This window comes from Zea mays, chromosome 7 (genome assembly GCF_902167145.1).
Source record: "Zea mays cultivar B73 chromosome 7, Zm-B73-REFERENCE-NAM-5.0, whole genome shotgun sequence".
Taxonomy (NCBI): Eukaryota; Viridiplantae; Streptophyta; class Magnoliopsida; order Poales; family Poaceae; genus Zea; species Zea mays.
In genome coordinates this window covers 154,516,770-154,540,117 of record NC_050102.1, presented here as the reverse complement: position 1 = coordinate 154,540,117, position 23,348 = coordinate 154,516,770, and the positions used below count along the sequence as shown (strand labels likewise).

The 23,348-nt window shown below is 42.4% G+C and overlaps 1 protein-coding gene and 1 pseudogene across 3 annotated transcripts; one reads left to right on the top strand and one right to left on the bottom strand.

The window, feature by feature from the left end:
- Positions 1–6,368: 6,368 nt before the first annotated feature.
- LOC103633164 (P-loop containing nucleoside triphosphate hydrolase superfamily protein) lies at positions 6,369–9,464 on the bottom strand. Its single transcript, XM_020541194.2, has 5 exons — positions 8,952–9,464; positions 7,620–8,858; positions 7,196–7,523; positions 6,852–7,113; positions 6,369–6,775 (listed from the first exon to the last, which is right to left on the bottom strand). Exons 1-5 carry the CDS (start codon positions 9,327–9,329, stop codon positions 6,550–6,552), a joined length of 2,433 nt encoding a protein of 810 aa, XP_020396783.1. The 5' UTR covers positions 9,330–9,464; the 3' UTR covers positions 6,369–6,549.
- A 4,957-nt stretch (positions 9,465–14,421) lies between these two features.
- Positions 14,422–21,154, top strand: LOC100277363 (40S ribosomal protein S4-like pseudogene; annotated as a pseudogene). 2 transcript variants are annotated; one of them, NR_154596.1, is made up of 10 exons: positions 14,422–14,546; positions 17,340–17,382; positions 17,755–17,815; positions 17,927–17,973; positions 18,163–18,223; positions 19,242–19,326; positions 19,413–19,555; positions 19,655–19,709; positions 20,419–20,496; positions 20,794–21,154. The product of NR_154596.1 is annotated as a 40S ribosomal protein S4-like pseudogene, transcript variant 2 (transcript). The 2 variants fall into 2 exon arrangements; NR_154595.1 differs by having other exon boundaries at positions 19,413–19,709; positions 20,794–21,023.
- The last annotated feature ends 2,194 nt before the right edge of the window (positions 21,155–23,348 follow it).

Below are 23,348 nucleotides of genomic sequence, written 5' to 3'. Positions count from 1 at the left end.
TTGGTGCCTCCTCTACATCACAGACGCACACACCTGCCTCGAGTCATACACCTTCCTCGACACCTGCTGCACATGTTGGTAACCTTCCTTTGCAGGTACCCTCCAAGAAACAGAATTCACCAGCACCTGCAGCACCTTCCAGTGGTCGTTCTTCGGGTATTGTTTGCCACCGCTGTCATGGGATTGGTCACGTGAAGAAGGATTGCCCGAGTCAGCGAACATACATTGCTACGGATGATGGCTACATTAGTGCTTCCGACGGTGAGGGTGACGATGATGACTCCAGTGATGTTGCTGCTAATGATGATGCCATACTTGGTGCTGATGCTATGGTGAACCTTCGAAGCATCATGGTGCAGTGTGTTCTTAGTTCTCAGCCTGAATCATCAGAGAAGCAGCAACGCCATAATTTGTTCCAGACTTTCTTCTCCATCGAGAATCGGCGTGCACGTGTTATTATTGATGGTGGAAACTGCAATAATTTGGTGAGTTCAGATTTGGTCAAGAAGCTTGGCTTGACCACACGTCCACGACCACATCCATACCACATTCAGTGGATCAATGATTCAGGCAAGGTTAAGGTGACACACATGGTACGAGTGCATTTCTCCATTAGTATGTATTCTGATTATGCGGATTGCGATGTAGTACCTATGGAAGCTTGTTCTCTTTTGTTGGGTAGACCTTGGGAATATGATACTGATGCATGTCACCATGGTAGGAGTAATACATACACTTTTAGGCATAAAGATAAAAACATTACTTTGCTACCTTTGACACTTACTGAAATTGTACAAGCTGATAAAGATAGAGCTGCAAGTACCAATAATGAACCAACTAATGAGACAGAAATTCAGCAACAAATTAAATTGAAAGCTCCTGTCATGCTTGCTACTAAATCTGATCTTCTTGAAACTCATGCTACTGATGCTTGTTGTTATGCCTTGGTTTGCAAAGATGCTTTCTTTTCTATTGATGATATTGCTAGCACTTTGCCCGCATCTGTGACTAACCTTTTGCAGCAGTTCCAAGATGTTTTCCCTCTGAGTTACCTCCAGAACTTCCTCCCATTCGTGGGATTGAGCACCAGATTGATTTGATTCCTGAAGCGAGCTTGCCCAACCGTGCTGTTGGACCATTTAATATTTCAGATTTAAAGCCATATTTGGAAAAAGAAGATGAGCTTGAGTCGAGGACGACTCCACTTCAAGAGGGAGAGGATGATGAGGACATGGATGTGTTTCCCTCTGAGATACCCCTGGATTACCACCTGAGTTGCCTCTAGATTTTCGGGTTAGTCCCACCGTTAACATTTCAGATTTGAAGCCATATATGGGTGACGAAAATGAGATCGAGTCGAGGACGACTCCAATTCAAGAGGAGGAGGATGATGAGGACATCACTTCTATGCATAAAATGAATGGACCGATAACACGATCGCGTGCACGACAGCTAAATCTCCAGGTACGTTCTACCCTAGTCAATTGTGTTTCAAAGCTTACGCTTGGGGCCATGGATGTTTTGATGATTAGGAACCTTGGAGAGGACCAGCAAGGACTTGGGAAAGGCCTAGGTGTTGAGAAGGAGCAGCAAGGGCGCCATAACAGGAAGAAGATCAAGTCCGACTCGACTGCGACTCCATCTCGGGTTCCAAGACTAGTCTGCACTAAAATAGACGCCCAAGATGCATACGGACTCCGATTGCGATGGACTTGATATGGTTGGAAAGATAAGGAGATTATCTAACCAACCCAACTGGTTCCACCCTAAAATTTGTCTGAAGTCAACGGGAATCATCGAAACAAGTCAGCTTTCAGATTCTATTTTGGTGCTGCGACACCGTCTGTTGGGCCGTTGGGCCGTGTATCGCGTCGGAGCCCATTAGGGGCGAGTCCAGGGGTCACGCACGACCTAATACTTTATTTATTCAGCAGCTGCCGCCACATTAGGGTTGGGTTTTGCTTAAGTTTAGATCTGTCAAGAACAGTCGTCGTAGATCGGTTTGTGAGACCCCAACTTGTGAGCTTAATCATTCATCCGCAATATTCTAGATTGTGTTCTTTCTTGTTCTTGCTTGTGTCTTTGATTCTCAGGCAGGAATTAGCCCTCGTGGCGAGGTCAATCGTGAAGTGCATGGTTGATAACCAGAAGAGAAGTGGTGCTGCGATTGCGGGGTTCTAGTCGTGTTGATTGGAAGCCGGATCGTCTGTGTGACATCTCCACCAAATCGATAGTAATCTTCACCTGACAGAAGATCGGGCACCCCCGTTCCTATCACTAAACATGGCTCGTTCTTAAAGAGTCTAGAACTTAGTTCGTTTAATAAGGTGTAAGAAAAATGGACCTCGAGCCATCTAGCTCAATAGGTTTTGGTGTTTGATAATCAACATAACATGTGGACTAATGTATTTCTCAAGTGTTTGTGTGTTGTAGTTCACAGGATGCGAAGTGGATTGGACTGAGGCTCTGAGGATACAACACCTCAAAGAAGACATTATAAGACCCATAGAAGACATTACAAATTCATATTGAAGACACTTTATACATGCTAAGAGTTCAATACAACAAAAAGTAGAAGTGAGATACAAATCTACAAAACAAAAGTGAAGTTGACAAAGTTGAGAGGAAGGGCTCACTGAATTGGAAATGTTTCACAAAATCAAATCTACAAAAACTGACATGACTTCAACTCTGATATGTAGATAATTTTATAAGCTTTCCAAAAAGTCCAAGATCATCAAAATTGGAGTTCGGAGCTAAACGTTATGGCACAATACAAAGTCGGAATTGCTGAAAAAAACTACAACAACATATGGGATGTTCATTGCACACTGGACTGTCCGGTGTGCCAAATTTGCTCAAACTGGTATGTCTTCAACTCTGGAATGTAGATAATTTCATAAGCTTTCTAAAAAGTACAAGATCATCGAAATCGGAGTTCGGAGCTAAAAGATATGGCCAAAATATGGCAAGTGAGCATGGGTTGTCCGGTGCGCCATGTCTGGTGCGCCATCTTCGGAAGCTTCAACAGCTACCTTTAACGGCTAGTACACGTGGCATGTCCGGGGCACAACCGGACAGTCCGATGCGCCGTAGAAAGCTGCAGAACTGCTTTCCAACGGCTATATTTGAGTTGGGGCCTATATATACTTCACCCAACCAGCCATTTGGAGGTGTGGGAGCCCAAGCAACTTACCAAGGCATAGTTAAGACATTTCCAGGTGTTCATACACCCAAGTGCTTAATAGAATCACTCGGTGATTAGCGTAGGTGCTTTGCGAGGGGCTTAGGTTAGTTAGACTGCTTTAGCGCTTGCTCTATGTAACTCGTAGTTAGTTGAGTGAGTTTAGAAAAAACACAAAACCCCTCGACTCTTGCGCCAGCCGTTGTAATTATACCGAGTGGGGCGAGAGCTGTGAAACCGTGACAACCAAGTTTGTGTCACGACCGCCACCATGTACCGGAGGGAACGAGGCCCGCGGCGTTTTAGCCGAAAGCTCGATAGTGGAGATGGCGGGGAGCGTCCGAGAGGAGCCGGAAGCGGAGCACCACTTGTGCATGGAGAAGGCCCCCGGCTCTCTACGAAGTTAGTCGACTGTGGTCCCTTTGCGTAGGGGCACCGACGAGGATTAGTCGGGACCTTGCGTGGTTCCGGATACCTCGGTAAAAATATCGGTGTCATCCACGAGAGTTTGCATCTCTGCCTTGCTATTAGCTTCCGTATTTACATTAAGCATTTAAGTTTCAATCTTGTCTTTATAGTTAGATTGCTTAGGATTGAAACTTAGACATTGCGGTAGAGATAGCAACGCTTAGACAAAACATAGTTTGCACATTCTAGTTTGATTAATTGCATAGGTTTTTGCTCTAGGGGTTTATTTGTGGCCTAGTTTAAAGAAAGTTTTAGAAGGTCTAATTCACCCATCCCCCTCCCTCTTAGGTGTCACATGTTTCCTTCATAAGGTAAACATTGCAAAAATAAGTCTATCCTGTTATAGTCTATCATATATATATATATATTGCAACCCCAATCCAATAGTCAACCCTTAGCATGGGACGCACGCGCATAAATTAGGGTAGTGTTTTTTTGCGTAAATCGTTCATAGAAATAGTGTAAATAGTTCGTAGATACATAGCATAAAAACTCATGTCCAGTGCAGTCCCCACAAGACACGCATGCGGTTTTTGATTTTTACAGCATGTGCGGTTTCAGATCCAAAAATTGTTTGTACATACAAAAAATTTGCATGCAGGGTGCTATGTGGGTGCTACACATGTTCGAGCGTAAAATCACCAAGTTTTAGCGTAAATTAAGCCAGATAGTGTAAATATTGTTACAATGACCAATGAGATGAATTTTTATGACAGTTACGGACATCATAAATCACACGCGCAATTTGGGTTAGTTGTCGTGTATCTCGCTCCACAGGAGATTGCATAAAAATCAACCCAAAAACGTAAAAACACACACGAATTAGAGTGGTTGTTGTGTATCTGGTTTCACACGAGGTTGTCATAAAACACACCAAAAATGTGTCATAAATTTAGGCACGTGTGTCCAGGGACTAGCCTACGCTTTCTAGTAGTAGCATAAAACGCAACAAGAAATATCATAAATATTTTCGTTTGAAAATGTATAAAGCATGATGTTCATATAAGTAACTTGTTAGTACATAGTATATAAAAAATATAAGCCCAATTATATATTGTAGAATCATACATCGAAATCATACATTTTGTTTAATCTAGAATAAATTATTTTTGTGTGGTGCATAAAATTTGCTAGAAGCGCATCATGCAGCACAACTTTATCACTTTAGTCTAGTGATCTTGGAACACAACCAAACGCACCTTGCACAGCCCTGAAAAAATAGCAAACATCGCATGAGTTATCTTACCCATCTTGTTTTGTCAAGACTACAGAAATAGATACCTAGTACGGTGAAACCGAGAACGCACAACAGGAATAACAAACTAGAAGGGTTCATTGCATAAATTCCAATATGACGCAGAATATACATTTTACTCCATGGAATGAAGACAACATATCTTTGTTGGTGCATATTAAACTTGTGGCTGTTAGTTGAACCGATATTATGATTGCCATAAAACTATCTCTAATTCTTGCGGGTCTGTTAGTTAAACTGGATATTAGTTTTTTTATTAATAATGATACATGGTGTATGTATTTATGTGACTTTGTGTAAGAATTTATGCTCTGCGTGAACCATGTCATCCTATTTTTTGCATGTGTGCAGTGAAAACAAAAATATTATCCAAAAATTGCGTGCATGCAATGGAAAATACCACGATCTACCATAATTTTTGGATCTGCATAAAAATATGATCGTGAATATAACGCACCAGAGTTCTCAACCTCTCACATTGCTCGGTATTTGCACGTAACTTAGGGGTTTTATGCTTAAAACTTAAAGTTTTTACGCTCGAATCTGGAGATGTGCCTATCAACGTACCTCGTGGCACTTTTTTATGCAGCGTTTCGTATTGCATAAATAACAAGACTGTGTAGCATAATTAGTATCAGTATATCATAAACTGGTTGTAACGAGTCTAGTTGCATGGTTGTTAGAGCGATCCTATATTTATAGAGAAAATGCATCATTTAAAATAAGATTTTTATTGTTTCCATGCATGGTAATCAATTTTCATTCATCGCACATTTCTGTCACCCTAAATTTATACATATGCATTAGAAAACAGATTTTTACGCAGTGTACCGAATTGCATAAATACATACACCGTGTCGTATAATTAGTATTAGCAAATATCATAAATTAGTCCTAACGAGTCTAGTTGGATGACTGTTGGAGCGATCCTATATTTATGGAGCCATCTAATTTTTGTGTGCATGCAATAGAAAAGAAAATGTCATTCAAAATTTGCATACATGCAATAAAAACTTACACGATCTGTCATAATTATCATATATACTATAAAAATAGGATCTGAGTGGTTGGACGGGGTTTTTATGCTAACTCTGTGAATTTTTTACGTTATCTATTTAAAAAACAGAACCGTAATTTATGATATGCGTCCCACGCGGGAGGTTGGTTGTTGGTCCGAGAGTGCGCGGTCCAACCAGAACTTCCTTTAACATTTGGAAGCTCAGGATCTATATATTTGGTCAGCCAGCACAACCGGGTCTATCCTGACTCGTTCACAAAGATGAGTCTGTAGTACAGTTCGGAACTAACCGTGCCGTGCTACAACGGATAAGACCAAACGGCCACTTTTCACTTTAGCGTGTATAGATTTAAGCTGGCCTAATGAAACTTTAGAACAATTGACGAGTAGAGCGCGGGAACACTGCAACGATAGCCTTACGTCCAAAGCAACAAAAGTACGTACAAACGAGGACATGATTCTTCATGTGATGTTAAATTTATTTAAGGGATCTAGATCAATCATCATCATCACCTCATAAGCAAGATAGTTCAAAACTTAAGACACACAGACTTTGGCCAAAGTTGGTGTTTCTAACTTGGTAGTTGGAACCCCGGACCCGGAGCTTGCGAGTTGAGTTTACCATCATACCCCGGACCTTCTCGAGCCGCCGATCCGCAGCCTGTCAAACTTGAGCAGATTCTCCACTAAGTCCAGCTCGATCGAGGCCTTGATTATGGCGCTGGCGAGGTCCTGGTCGTCCTTGGCGTCGAAGAAGCAGCCCCTCTCCTTGGCGTCGTCCACGATCTGCCGCCATATCGTCTTGCCGCTGGCCAGCGTCTTCGCGTTACCCAGGATCCACAGGCAATGTCTGCAAAACATACCAAACAAAAACATCATCGTCGAGAGCACTATTGCAGACACACAAACAAAAACAAAAAGCTCACTTGGCCCGCGTCAGCGCGACATTGGTGCGGTTGGTGTCGGCGAGAAAGCCGATCTTGCCGGCGGTGTTACTCCGCACGGTGGAGAAGATGATCACGTCCTCCTCCGCGCCCTGGAACCCGTCCACGGTCCGCACCTTCACCGAGAACGACCCGTTGTGCATCGAGTACACCTGCTTGCCGAGCTTCTCCTCGATGGCGCGGACCTGGCCCTTGTAGGGCGACACCACTCCCACGCGGATCGCCTTCCTCGTGTCAACCGACTCTGCGCAAACGTTCAGCAGATCAGCTCAACGTACGTACTGTGTGCTCTAGGTCCAGGGAGATCTTGGAACCGCGTCAGATACCTATGAACAGCTTCTGAACGATCCGGGCGACAGCAGCTGCCTCGACGGGGTTGATCAGGCTGCGGTCCTGCTTGCCCGTGGCCTCGCTGCCGCCGTCGATGTTGATGAACGAGTAGGACCCGTACATGGGGCCGGCCAAGTGCCGCCTCTCGTAGTTCCTGTTCAGGACATTGGGGCCGTCGGTTATCCGGCCGCCGTAGAAGCTGGAGACAGGGAACTTGCTGATCCATGGGTGCATCCTGTACTGTACGTCGAGGAGGTGCTTGGGCTGTTCTAGAGATGTTAGCCTCTCAAACAAACTTCTTCCAAATCCTGCATCCTCACAAACCTGTACATGCATATCACAGCATGTTTTTTTATTATCAAAACCGGCGATGTAAATTAAATTCAACATCACGGCAGAAAGGGAAAGGGATTAACCGACCTTGCTTTTGACCAATGCGGGAAGCTGGTACTCATCACCGATGAGAACAGCGTGACGGACGCCAGGCAGCTGCAGGGGTATCAGTGACTCGCACTCCTTGAGCTGTGCGGCCTCGTCCACGACAAGGACCTCCAAGGGCTGGGCCTTCTGCATGTAGTGCAAGCGGTACGAGCTCGAAGCTGTGCAGAGCACGATCTTAGCATTCTGAAGCAAGAACTCTTCGATCGTTCGGCTGTCATACATTTCCGGAAGCTCAAAGTTAGAAGAAAGGAGCCGTAGCTTGCAAAGACACGAGGATCTCGCATCCTTCAGCCGGAAACTAACATCGGTGTCCCTTTTGAACAGCGCTTGTAGCTGTTCGAATGGTTCAGACTGCACGAGCACTCCAAACGCATCGAGCAAGAGCGGCATCTCTGCCATGCAGCAAAAGTTTTCTTCTGACGTTGCGGATCTGGGAAGATCATCGACGAAAGTCTCCACACAAGTGCGCAAATCCTTAGCGAGCTTCTTGTAGTTACTCTGGAAGTAGGTCTCGTATGACATTTTCTCTCGCTCTACCAATCGTACTTTTTTCTGCACTTCCAGTAAATCTTTCTGCATCTCCTTAACTTTTTTGTCATCCATCGTCCGTAAAGAACAGACAGCTATTTCATTTCTTAGCTTGATTTCTTCTGAAACAAAATGCAATAAACAACCTTGTATGGCCTCATCATACCTTTCATACGGAACCATCGGATCCTCGAGAAGTACAATCATGGAGCTCAGGGAGTTTGTCCACCCTGTGCTTGGCATCATGCACTGACGCAGACGGCAAACACGCGAGCCTATGAAGATCTTTTCTAGTTTCCGGTCCACGGCCATCCTGTCCTCGTTGCCGAAGAGCACGACATCGCCTAAGAAACACTTCGTTGCAGCACAGCCGCTGCCGGACTCTTCGATAACACCAAGGACCCGCGACGCGACCTCCGCCACAGCAGTGTTGGTCGGAGCGCAGGTCACCGTCCTGTGGTTCTCGATCAGCATGGACCACAGGAGCGCGCTGATGGTCTTCGTCTTGCCCGTCCCGGGAGGCCCCCAGATGAGGCGCACGGAGCAGGCCGGCTGGTGCACTGCGGAAACGCAGTCGTGCACCGCGTACAGCTGCGAGTCGTTGAGCTCGAAATCCTTCAGGCCATCAAGCTTCCGATCCAGAAGACTCGAAGGTGTTTCTGACGACGATACGTTGTAGTCTCGACCAAACTGTCGTCAGCAAAAAGAAAACGTCATGTAAAGCAATAAAAACACAGCAATATTTAATAGCTAGAGATATAAACTGATGCATTAGGATTATACCTTTGGATCCAATGTCTTCTCAATGAGGCTGGTGTTCCTACACGCCGCAGCACGCGCATCCAAAGCGTTCAGTATGCGATTATATGTGGTCATGTTGACCAGGAAGACGGCAAAAAGAGGCAGCCCTTCCGCTGGCCCGAGCGAGCGTGACAGCCGCACCACCGTGCCGTCGCCGCTCTGGGCTTTCAGCACGGAGCAGAGCAGGTAGGGCTTGCCAGTCAAGCCCAGCTCGGAACTGTGCCTGGGCCTCCGGTCCGTCAGCACCAGCAAGTCGGCGTCCTTCGGGACATAGGCCTGGTCTCGTTGGGCCAACTTGGGGTCGTCGGCATTCTTGACCCCGATGCGGAATATGTCCTGCTCTTCGTCGAGCTGCACCATCCGGGTCACCTCGGCCGCCGGGGCGTGCCTGATGCCTTCCAGCGCGGAGCAGAGGTCGGCGCGGGTTTCTTCGATCAGTGGCAGGATGAAGGACTGCAAGTAACCGTCAAGCGAGTTGAATGTCTTGGGTACTTTCTTGACCTGCATTTTTCGAAAGATACTCCAGAATAAGAACAAAACTGAGGCTCTTTCGTAACGCAAAAAATTCACAGAAATGATATAAGAATTTCATAAGAATTAGTTCAAAAACATAGGAAAATGTAGGATTCAGAAATTTATTCTTTGATCCAAATGAGGCCTAACAGTCAATTGTGATTGAAAAAAAAACAGGGAGAGATAAAATGAAAATCTGAAAAAGATCACCTTTTTATTTAGGAGATTCCTATCGAGCACATCCTGAAGCCGCCACGAGAAGACGTGCCTCTCCAGCTCGCTCTGATCCCACGTCCCATACCTGCTGCCGCTAGCCTCCTTCCCCCTCGTAGACTTGGCTCGAAGGACGCGGCCATCAGACGACTCCTGCCGAACAAGCACGACGTCGTCGTCGCTGTCGTAGTAGTCGCTCATCGTCTCACCACCGGACTCCGGCCGAAATCCGGCGACGGAGAAAATGGTCGATTTGTTTCGTGCTGACTACTAGTAAGGGGGTGTTTGGGAACAAAGTTTTTCTGCAGTTTTGGAAGAATACTGCAGTATTCTTAAATACTGCAGTATTATATACATAATGGTGTTTGGCAAGCTAGGTAAAATCTCTGTTTTCAAAACTGAAGTATTGCAAATACTATAGTTGTTTTAAGGCATTCTAAACTTAGCTCTGGACCTCAGTTTTTAAAACTGCGGTATTATAAACTACGGCATTGTCATAACTAAAGTATAGTATAGTATTTCAAAAACTGTGGTTTTCAAAAACTTTGTTTCCAAACAGGGCCTAAAACTGAGTACTAAGAGCGCGGGTAGCAGGAACGCAAGGCGTCGGTGACTTATACTAGGAGGCGTACACCCATTAGGATCGCTCGAGTGATTTGAGATGGAACACCAAGGGCCAAGCGATTAATCAGTGCAATCCGCCGTTCCAGTTCTCAATGTCTGGCCAGCGCAGATGGCCATCAATTCATCGCAGCGTCCCGAGGCCCGTGGAGGATGGAGGGGCCGATCTATCACAGTGTTCAGACAATAGCACTGAAAACCCATGTCTCCATAAAACAGCATCGGTTTCACCTAATAGATTTACAAAATAGCACTCAGTTCTGCTGCTTTCTTCATATACAGATAGACCTAATTCTCCCTGCAGCATTAAGGTCTCCTTTATATCCCTTCAGTCCAAACAAAACTATACAAATAGATTGGCAAATACGAGTTCCATTTTAGTAATGCTAAGCAGAGCGTATTGTATATAGCATGATAGACCCACAAGACATACAGGTTGCGGGCCTGTTTGGAAATGCAGTTTTGAAATGATGTAGTTTTGAGATACTATAGTTTACAAGTGTACATGACAAAAATACTACGGTATTACTTTACCACAGTAAAATCATAGTATTCCTCAAAACCGAGATCTGTTTAGTTCTATTGGAAAAACAAAATATATGTAGAGAGAAGAGAAGAAAACTGAGGTCCTGAGTGGAGTTTCGAAAACTCCAAAAATACCACGGTTTTCAGGTAAACCATGGTATTTAAAACTGTGTTTTGCCTGTACAAACCAAACACCTTTTGTGTTCCAATACTATAGTATCATCAAATATCATAGTATTGTTTCAAAACTGCAAAAATACTACGTTTCCAAACAGGATCTGCACGTTATATATTTATAACCAAGTTAGACATTCAAACATCTCAAAAGAACTATTCCATGTCCCATGGTTTACAAAATATCACACAATTCCATGTCGGAGTACTAAGCCATCTCATCTTAGATGGTGATGCTAACCTATCAATTACAAAAAATAAAAATTATTTTCTTTTATGCATTATTTGCTCTCTATAACAAAAAAACAAAAAAATGAATAAATCTTTGAATTCGTGTTTAAACTGTATCTAAAATATATATATCAATTGAGAAAATATATGGTAAATTTAAGGGGAGGATGAGTTGTACCATGCTTGTCTCAATGGTCGAGATCATGACGCTCGGTAGGCTTCAATCAGCCGATCCGAGTGAGGACTTTTCTGCGAAGCGAGCCCCTCGAGTCCCCTGTTTGTTACAGCGGATCCGTCTATGGGGTGCCTCGTCTTTTTTACTACTCCTCGCGCATTCCGTTCATGGGAAGGGGAATGGTAAGTTGTACCATGCTTCCCTCGATGGTCGATATCATGGCGCTCGTCGAGCTTTAAACAGGTAATCTGAGTGAAGCCCTGTCTCCTTTCATAGGATACAGGGGTGGGGTCCACTGGGAAGCGTCCTCATACTCTCAGGTGCCAACTCATATAGTTTCCAACCCCATTTGATCGGGTTCGGCGGCATGCTCTACCTCTCTTCGCGAAAAACCATGAGTGAGACATTCCCTAGCGCTCAAACTCGACTTAGTGCCCTTAGTGCTCGTGCGCTTGGGTATTAGCCATTGGGTGCCTGCTTCATAATTGTCCCTCACTTAGAGGTTTCAGGAGCGACTACAAACCCTTCGCGGCCAACCTTTGAACTCCAAGTTTTTGGCATGGGTCAAGCTTCCTCATAGTCGGGGGTCAATGTGGGCCTGCCGATTCTTTTCTTGCAGGGGGATAATATTGTGAATCGACTTTTTGATATATTATCATGTGTGTGCTATAAAATTATTTGCTATGTAAATATCTAATATGTTGTGGAATTATACAAACCAAACTGTAAGATTTTGTACAATACTATAAATACAAAAAATATCCCTTAGTAATTTTGAATAGCCATCTTTCAAATCCTAGGCCCGCCACTGCTTGACGTAAAACTTTTTGTCTGGAAGCTATCCTCCACCTGATCGATAACTTTTATGCCCACATGACCGCAATCATCACCGAATTTATCCAAAATCACCACTTACTAGAAAAACCTTTCATCTGTAACGTTTGTTGCACAAAAGACCATTTCACTTTGTCATAGGCATTTTCAAAATCTATCTTAAGAATGATGCCACTATGTTTTTTATATACAACGCATGGATAGTTTTGTGTAACACAACCACCCCTTCCAAAATATTCCGTCTGAGACTGAACGCAGATTGGAACATACCAATTGAATTATTTGTCACTCTAGATATCCTATTTTTGTACTTTAGTAAAGATTTTGAGACTTATATTTAGCAAAAAAACGACGAAATTGTTTAATTGTCTCATTATTTTTTATTTTGGCAATAGAATAATTGTCCCAAAGTTCAAACTATAAAGAGAAAGTTCACCATTATGAAAATCGACAAACAAGGCAAAGAGGTCGTCTTTTAATAAAGACCAAAACATTTTATAAAATTTGACACGAAACCATCCAGCCTTGGAGCTTTGTTGTGTTCTATCTAAAAATAGCCATTTGAACTTCCTGTTCCGAAAAGGAAGATACTAAAGCATCATTTTCTGCATCAGACACGTGTTATATCATGTATTTAAGTTTCATCTAGAGTAACATAAGTTTTCTAAGGCGGCCCAAACAAGCCCTTATAATATGTGGTAATGTGCTTTTTCAGGGCTACTTCCCCAACAATTATTTTATCTCCATTCTTGAGCTAAAAAATTCTAGATTTTCTTTGCTTTTCACTAGCAACCAAATTAATGAAAGTATCTCTTATTGGAGTCACCTTGCATAATATTTTTAACTTAAGCCCTTTGATACCACTTCATTTCTTCTTCTCTCAACATTTGAGCTAACTTATTTTGAAGATAGTTTTTCACATCAATCTCGTGGGGCAATAAGCTAGAAATTTATGCCTTCTTGTCTAAAATACCAAGTTTATTTAAAATATATTTCTTATTAAGACCATCTGTATGCTTAGCCCACCCCCTAATTGTTGCCTTAACAGACGAATCTTGGCACTACTACATATATGACTATTTAAGACACACCATTAAAGACTCATATAAGTACATTTTATAGAAGTGTCTTATATCATACGTTGTTGAGTAAGATAAGACAATTGTTTGGAAATCCGTCTTAATTGGAAAAGTTTTTTGAGACAGTTACGTCGTAACAAATGTCTTATATTGATTTAAGACATGTTTTTATTATAAACTGTCTCAAATAAGGATAGTATTTGAGTCATCCCTACTTTAACAACTGTCTTAGATGGCAATGAGCATTTGAGACACTTCTATGTATGAAACCATCTCAAATAAGAATACTATTAGAGTCGTCTAGACTATAAAAACCGTCATAGATGTTAGTGAGTATACTAGACACTTATAAATATGGAACCGTCTTCACATGATAGTCTGACAAGACGTATATGAAAAATGTAGTAAATAGTGAAATCACCTTGAGTTGATGATATATATAAATCGCTATCATTTTGTTTCCATCCCGCGACGCCTTCTTACCATACACACCCAATGACTCCCTCGGGAATGACCACCGCCGCCCAATAATCATGGACTCCGAACCCCAAGAATCGCCGCCGCCGGAGGCCGTCTCACAACAATGCATCTTTAAAATTCTAGTTGCTAAAATTGTATTTATCTGTGTATATCTATACTACTATACTTAGGCCATGTTTGGTTTCTTTAGTCTATGGACTAAATTTTAGTTAGGGGACTAAAGTTTAGTCCCTAATATGTTTGGTTCTAGGGGCTAAAAATAGTAAGAATATACTAAATGACTAAGACTAAAATGACCTTTAACATTCTCCTGCTATTAGTACAATTGAACTAAATGAGGGATAAATGTGGAATTAATATGGTTTAGTCCCTTTTAGCATATATGTGAAGGACTAAAGACTAAATCATTTTAGTCTATATTTTAGTCCTAGTGTTTGGCAAAAAAGAGACTAAATAAGATTAAAAACTAGAGACTAATCTTTAGTCTCTCTAACGTCGTCGTGCGTCAACAATTTATAAAAAAACCCTTACAATTCTTTAAATTCAACCCGCGGTACGTGCCCTCCTTCTCGCGCTCCTAAACAATCGCCCGGCCTCCTCCCCTTCCATTCTAGGCTCCGCGTCTCGCTGTCCCCACTCCGTCTCCTCCGGCTCCGTCTCATCCCGATGCCGCTCCTTCTCATCGTCGTCGTCCCAGTCCCGGAGTCGCTCCCCTCCTCTGGCTAAGCGCAGGTGAGGCCCGACCCTATACGTTGTAGATCCATTGATTCTAGGCTACGATTTACTTATCCGAGTGTCACTTTGTCAAACCCTAATGCCTTTTGTAACTTCATCTTATAAGCCTTGATGTGTCGGCAACTGGAGTATTTGGTACGAGACTGCTTGATCCAGATAATTTTATTACACTTCAGGCGTGGCTTGTGTGTTCAGACTACTACTGTTGAATACAGTTACAATTGGTCCTTGTGGCCCTCAACAGTTTGGATGCTGTCATTCAGCATTGAACAGAGCCAGAGTCTGGTAACAGTTTTTAATCATGTTCTTGATAGGATGGATACATCTGTTAAATGTGTGACCCTGCATTCAGAATTCAGATCGACACCTTTGATTGGTTCCAATTCCCTGCTGCTGGCTTATTATTTAACTTTCCTTTTTGCAGTTTCTATAATAGCAGAGACATGCGCTAACCAGCATTTGCTAACCCAATCAATTTGTTGGCATCATTTTATTGATCGAATCCATCCCGCCTCATGCTTTTGCTTCGCCCTGTTAACATGTTTTTATTGCTGCCGTGGGCTCTTCGCAATTTAAAGTTCTCTCGTATATGAAGTCACATAGTTACATGACGTACATTCTACTTGAACATGGTTGTTTGGTATTTTTCTCATGAATTGTAATGTTTCTTATGCTGGTTCTCTTTATCCTGGGTGCATTTACTTCTGGATAATGTTGTATGCCTCTGATTACATATCGTCCGACTAATCGTGATTAGTCGCGATTAGTCGGTCTGATCGGTTGTTAGAACTCGATAAGGTGTAACGATTCGATCAGGGTAGCTGATCGTCCTTATCGTCCGCCTAATCGCGATTTATAGCGATTAATCACCGCGTTGGTCCATCAGCGGATAGGCCTGATAGTCCAAAAGCCATTTTAGGCTTAAATGATGTCTGGGGGAGGCCAAAGGACGCCCAATCCCTTCAGATACAGCCTGGGTAGACGTGAGCAGTCAGCAGTCCTTTAAATGCTGTTTGGGAGGCCAAAAGCCATTTTAGACGTGAGCAGTCAGCAGCACCAGCCTTCTCCCCCATTTTAGACGTGAGCAGTCAGCAGCAGCCTTCTCCGCCATTTTAGTCGCGAAAAACAGCAGCTGAGCAGTCCAACCAAAGATGAGCAGCTCTTCTGAAGGTATGGATGTTGTGCTGCTTTTGCCTGTTCTTTACTCTTTGTTCTCTGCTATCTTCCCCCCTCTGTTCTTCATTCCTCTTTGTTCAGCAAGGTCTGGACTTTGGAGGCAGAGCTGCTACTAAGATGTTTGACGTCGCAGATATGCATGGACATCATGGTGATGGACGTTGTGCTGCTGCTGTTCAAGTCATCTTCCCGCAGTCCTCTATACTATATAATTATATATTTATATATAGTGTTATATATGACTATATGTCTCTATATATATCATATATGTCCTGGAATACACAGGACGACCAGGGGGACGATTAGGGTCGATCAGGGGCGACTAATCGCCTTGATCGATGCCTAATCGCGACTAATCGCCTGATCGCCCAGTGGCTTCGATCAGGCGATCAGACGATCTGAAAACTATGTTGTATGCCCAGTTCGCCTGGAGCACGGAAAGACGATCACCTTCACCCCCCCCTAAAAAGGGTTCACCTTCAAAAAAAGTTTGTTCGCCATCACCACCCCCTAAAAAGGCTTCACCCCCTAGGTATATAAAAGTTTTCATACAAATTGCATATGTTACTCTGGCTATGTTTATTGATAATTATGTATATCTATAAGCGTGTTGTTTCACTTGTAATTTGACTATCATTGTTATCTCATATATATATGAATTGATTTTAGTTTGTCAAATAGGATATTGTATATGGGCTAATGGTACAAAGGATCTTTAAAATTCTCTACTATATTAAAGTATCAGTTTTAACAATTTATAAAAAAACCCTTACACTTCTTTAAATTCTAACCCGCGGTACGTCGCCCCCTACTCGCGCTCCCAAACAACCATCCAGCCTCCTCCCCTTCCATTCTCCTCCCCACGCCGCCATCCGCTCCGCTCCAACCACGCTTATAGCTTCTATCCCTCACCGGTTGTTATTCCTCTCCCTAGATAAGCTTTATCTCACCAAACTAATCCCGCTATAAACAAGGACCCGATTTCATCCAGTAATCCCGCTATAAACAAGGACCCGATTTCATCCTTTGCGAGTAAGAAGCAAAAAACCAAGGTGGGCGAGGAGGCGAAGAAGCAAGGGAGAAGGACGGAGCGGGAGGAGGCTGCTGCCTGCTGCTTTCCCTGCTCCTTGACGCGAAGGCCGCCCTGGATGGTGGATCCGAGGGGTTCCATGGCCTGCCCCATGGCGTCAAGGCGACATGCTACGCCGAGGTGGAGGCCGGGTTGAACGCCGTATACCGGCGGTGCCGGAGCCTTGACCGCTCCTTGGGGCCGCTAGAGATCCGCATGGTGTCCCTCGACGCCGCGACTACAACATCACCATGTCCGGCGCCAGCGCGCAAGAGTTGTCCATGTGGCATCATCTCTGGCTCCGCCACTCTGGTTTTATAAATTATTCCTTAATTTGCTGAAAGAAAGATGATGATAAGCCTTTATTATATAGACCAGATTGGTCAGTCCTTTGCTGATAGTAGTTCGTCTGTTGATTCAAGTGTATTTTTCTTATTTGTATATATTATGTTTGATTGTATCTCGCGGGTTTGAGGGATACCGAGGGGTTGTACCTCGCTAGCGATTCGGACAAGCGGCTATTGATCTACTTCCCCTTTATGCAGGTCAAGCTACATTCTGTGCTATTCAAAGGCCCCAAGGATGACGGTAAGATTTGCAACTCCCTGTCTGTCTGGGTCTGTGAGCTAACGGACTTGTGCCAAATTGTTAGTTTATATGTTCAAAGTAGATAGAAGTACTACTTTCCTATGAGTTAGTTTCAGCAACAAGGATGTGGAAGTAAACCAACTGCTGCTCTAACGGTTACATGCAGAATTGCAGACCATGAGTTCAACCCCATCTTTTCACATGGCACTCATCAGACTCTTTATGGAATAGTTAACATTAGTGTTATTAAGAACAAAAGTTAGATTCATAATTAAGTGAGTCTATAATTTTCATGGCCATATAAAGGAGCACTCATGTACTAGCGTTGAATAGATATTTAGCTGAAATGCATATTTATGTAATAAATGTCAGCAATGGCAATGACTATCTACCAATGGACATCGTGGAGCTATCTTCCGATCATTTGATAGAGGTACGACTTATTATCCTACTCTTAAATATGGTTGATGGTCATCCTGTTTTTTGACATCCTAACCATTATAGTTTTGCTCACCCGAATGGGTCTTGACCTTGTTTCTGGCAGAATAAACCTTTGCTGCTAAAGGATGTCAAGTTCCAAAACGTACACGGGTATATACATTTCACAGTATATATGTTTTTGTTACCCCATTTATGTTTCTTACCACTGTTTTTATTTAATGGTCTTTTGTTATTATTTCATCCTGACTATATTCATTGTGGACAATCAAAGTTTCTTCTACCCAATATGTATAGGGAATTTCAGTGAATTTTGATACAGATTCTTCTGTCTTGTTATAGGCTTACCAGTGCTTATAGACCTTTGTTTGTTCGGGACACTACCTTTGCTAATGGGGAACAGGTAAGCGGTAGGCTATATATCTTGTTTCTCTTTTGAAATAATGCAAAATACTCTTACATCTTTACAGAAGCTTTAATGTTGATTGTTGCAGATTTTTTTGGTCCAGGGTTAATTATATTTTATTTTGTTAATATAATTAGAAATGATCACAATAAGGGAGCTACATTTGAGTTATTTGAGTTGTAGGGTGCATTTAGGAGACTATAGGGTCGTGGGTGTAAGATATGGTTTAGAGAATGTGTCTACTGGAACATCCTTTGTACCAATTCCCTGTATACATCTATCTATCGTTAAAACACCTTCTATTGGAACATATTTTCACTATACATACACTTATGAGTAAGGTATTTAGCTCAAATTTATCTATACAATATCCTTTTGTATTCCTAGATAGCCTGCCGAAAGAAGAAGATAGCCACAATTATGCATGAAAGCTCTGTTTCTACGATTGTATACCGTCACAACGTACGGGTATTGGACTAGTTTGTATAGAAAAGAGAGAAGGGAACATCTGAATTTTCTTGCCTCTACATGTCCATCTCCAACAAAGCAACAACTACAACCCAAAATAATGTATTATATATATATATATATATATATATATATATATATATATATATATATATATATATATATATATATATATATATATATATATATATATATATAACTGCTACTTTTAACTACCTCTACAGATCTGCTAAAAATTGTTGAATGAAGGCATTATTAGTCTATAATTTTTTAGATAGCCAACATCTGCTAAATCCTATGTATTCGACATTGTGTGTCCTAATCTCCCCGTATAAAAAATAACTGCATGACTGCATTCTCAATGTAACACTTTTTTTTACAGATAAATTTCAATTACTATACTTCTAGAAAATAAACAAGGTCCAACGTTGTTTGCTTTCCATTTCCCTTCTACTTTGATATTATGTGATTTGGTTTATTCATATTACTGTCCATAGCATATTTGTTGTGGACACAGTTATAAATTCATTTTCTAGACACTGCACAGGCAAGGGGGAAATCTTCTTATAGATATGTTTCGTCACTGTGACAATCATTTGGGAGAGAAACAAGTAAACAACCCTTTTTTCCATGTATGATCCCATTATTTGTCTCGCAGAATTACATGAACATGATGCCTCGCAATGTAGTTTTGAACTTCACTGCATTTTTCTTGCAGAAAACTCCATCTGGAAGTGCACGACAGCCACTACAGTTGACTAACGATGTAACCAAGATGATGCAAAAGCATCAGCTGGAAACGCCACAGTTCCATCAGACCCGATTTTCCGTTTTACTGAATGTACCGAGGAGCACAGAGAAGTGTGTGACATAACTAATACATGCCTTCCTTATTCCTCTGCTTCTCCCTTTCCCTTTCTTAACAGTTTATTTTCACGTTGTTGCTGGAATCCATCTAAGAGATGTCTCCTTTTTAATTCCTCATTCTTGGCTGCCTGCTATGTTGGATGATCAGGTATGTGGTCTGCCTTCTCTAATAACATTATTGTTTGTTCACTTTTCTTTGTGCTTCCAAAAACACATTGCACTACATTACCTCATTTATACACATTTGCATAATACAGTATGTCAAAGTGTAGCTTTTTAGAACATATGCAAGCATATACCTCTCAACTATAACCTCTTAACTATGGGCACATATCCTGATGAATGGTCTAAATTTTTTAATATGAAAAACTTACAATCTGTTTGGTATTAGTTTCGTGTGGTGTGAGTAACTAATCATCATCCACAATAACAAACCAAACTTCTCATATGTATTACTATTTTCCACTACAAAAATTGAAACTCATGCATGTCTTTCCCCCCTCCTTTTCCATCTCCCTTTCTTATCGTTGCATGTTTCGTTGCTGCTACTGAGTACCATCCTTATATCCTTATTTCCTAATTGTTGTGGTGCATGTACAGTTTTTTTTTAAAAAAAACGAATTCCGAATTGGTTATTGCTGTTAGAACTCATCTGAGTGCTACCTTCTCATATGCTCTTTTTTTCTCTCTGGCTGTTATGTTAAAGGACCAGATACAATACAAGTCAATCTTCCCTTCAAATTACAGTTCAATTATTTTATATCTGGCTTCTGCAAGACACTTTAAAAAAATATAACAGCATGTGGTCCCTATACACCTATTTTGGTTGCTGATTTGTGGTGTCATTTTTTTGGCAGATGTCATTTCCATCCCTAAGACAAACAAGAACTACAGGCTGCTTCCGTCTTCACCCAATCAGGGATGAGGATGCCAAGGTTAGCTCAATTCTCTTACACATCATCTCTCATTGTTCTAGTTGAGCATGATGATCTTGGTAACTATGTGAGGTTGCTGTTTTTCATTAGTAGATCTGTGTACCTTATCCTTGCTATACAGTCCATATATGTTGTGTGCATGAAAGTCTTGCATTGAAAATGTCATGTGCTACAATTGTTAGGACTATTAATAGATGTTGCTCTGTCTATCTATACAGTTACATCACTGGAAATTCTCATGCCCTTTCATAGTACGCCTGTGAAATGCTCACTGCTTTTCTATTGGTTTGTGTGCAGTTCAAGCTCTGCAATGGGATGTCTGTTCAATTTGACGTCGGCAACATGGTCATGGTGACCGGCGGGAGGAACACCGGGCGTGTAGGAGTGATCAAGAACTGGGAGAAGCACAAGGGCATCTTCGAGGTCATCGACGTGCTGCTTGGAGCTTTTTGCATGCTATGTCTAGTTTTCTCATATTTGTTGTACAGGAAAACATAGAATGGAATTCAAATTTGGTGGTCGCAAAAGTGTGGAGACTTGAATTCATATAAAGTTAGGCTTAACATCAGTGCAAACAGTTATATTTTAGTTTAGATTTAGAGTACACTTATGTATGCCTTGTTTGACAATGCTTATTTATGATATATTGAATGGTACTTATTTATATTATATTAATTATAATGTTGTTCAATATGTGTATGTATATTTTTCTTTCAAATTATTATAACGTGATGTCTGAACAAATGATTATAAATTGAAGAATGTACTGCCGTGAGTTATTTCGTTTAAATCTTATTAAGACAGTCACCAAAATGACTAATATCAGTCTCCTAAATAAGACGGTTTCTAAAACGTCCATTATTAGTCACCTAAATAAGATGATTTTCCTATTGTAATCGTCTATTATTGTAGGATATTCGAGACGGTTTGATAAATACTTTATGACTTTTAATGTTTGTATTCTCTATGGTTCTTTAGAAGCAGTGTCTTAAAAAAACCTAATTCAAGACGGTTTATCGGACAAAATGACTTAAACAAATACCTTTTTCAGACAGTTTATCGGACAAAATGACTTAAACAAATACCTTTTTCAGACGGTTATAAATTAAAAATTGTCTTATATAATATCTTTTAAGACGGTTTATAACCATCTTAAATGTGGGACATCTTTTGCGACTCCGTCAAATTTGGACACTTCATAAGCGTCTTAATAACTGAAAATTAACCGTCTCATATAACATGATTTGTAGTAGTGTGGTCTGCCATCTTTCCATCATAGTACTCCCAATCGTTACAGTAGACTAAATTGTAGCTACCATATCATAAAAATCTTCTCGCAGTAACCATTCTACCTCAAACTTGAAAAAAACAGTATGGTTACACGTATTAGGCCCCCTTTGGCAGGGCTTATATCCAGTGGCTTCTCCTTTAGCTTCACGCTTTTTCCCACAAGCCATACCAAACGCGCTTTTATCAGATGGCTTTAGGTGGAAAGCACTTCCCTGTTTTGTACTAGATAGGTGAAGTCAAAAAATGTGGCTCACCCAACTTTGGCTCCTGTCTTTTTGTGAAAACCCCCTCCCACCGATCCCATCTCGTCTCTATCCGAGATTCGTACGCCTGCACGCATCCTATCATGAAGAACATGAATCCCTTACGGCCCCGACAAGGGATCGCCGGCGCGGACGACGGAGGCCATGGCGTGGCCAGGCGAGGCCAAATCGCGCCCGTAGGAGGCGGCGCAGCTAGTGGCGGCCACGGCGCAGCCGGGCGAGGCCATAGCGCGCCCGCACCCGCACTTGGCCATGGCGCGCCCGAAGGATCCCTCAGCGCGGCCAGTGGAGGCAACGACGCTGCTGGGCGAGGCCACATCGCAGGCGCACCTGCAATCGGAATGGCTGGGGGAGGTAGCGGCGCATCCGGGCAACTCCACGGATTGGCCGGTGATGGCCACGATGCGGTCCGTGGACGCATCCGACCAGGGATTGCTGGAGGCGGCCGCGGATTCCCAGCAACGCGCATGGCGGCGGGCCATCTTGGCGGCCTGGGTCTCTCCCATCCAACGACGGCGCGGTCTTCAATTCCCATCGGCGCAGGCGTGGCCAGATTCCCCACCATCGCGGCCTCGGCTTGTGTGGTTCCCACCGGCGTGGCAGGTTTGGAATCTTCCGTTCCACGCGATCTCCATTTGGTTTGCATCTGTTGCTAACCGGCGCTTGCAAGTAATTCCACATTCGTTTTATGCAGGGCTGCCAGACACCGTCTCCTCTGCATTTGTCTTGCCTAGGCGTAGCCACACCCCATTGGTGGACAGACTTGGCTTCTCCACGCCTGTGCACAGCCAACCGATGACCGGGCATGGCCATGGATACACTAGACAGGGAGACGATAATCAATCAATACCACAAGATGTGATATCAAACGAAGAACAAGCTGGAAACGTCGACATAACAGATCCTAGGTAATTGCCGCATTTGCTACTTTCTATGTTACAGAGTTTGATATATTGTATGTTATCGTGTCATTTGATTGTCTGTGATGTTATGTTCATCTGTCAAATTTGTTGTATACAGTATGGCCACTTGGTGTGATGAGTATACTAGGATAACATGTGAAATTTTTGCTGACGAAGTCCTCATCGGAAATCGTTCAAGCACTCATTTGAACAAAGTCGGTTACCAAAATGTGATTCAGAAATTCAAAGAAAGACAGGAGTTGTGTACACCCGTAAACAATTTAAGAACAAATGGGACAAATTGAAAATTGATTATGGGATTTGGAAGCAATTAACAAGACAGACTGGTTTAGGTTGGGATGCTAGTGGTAAAAATATTGACATGCCTGAAGATTGG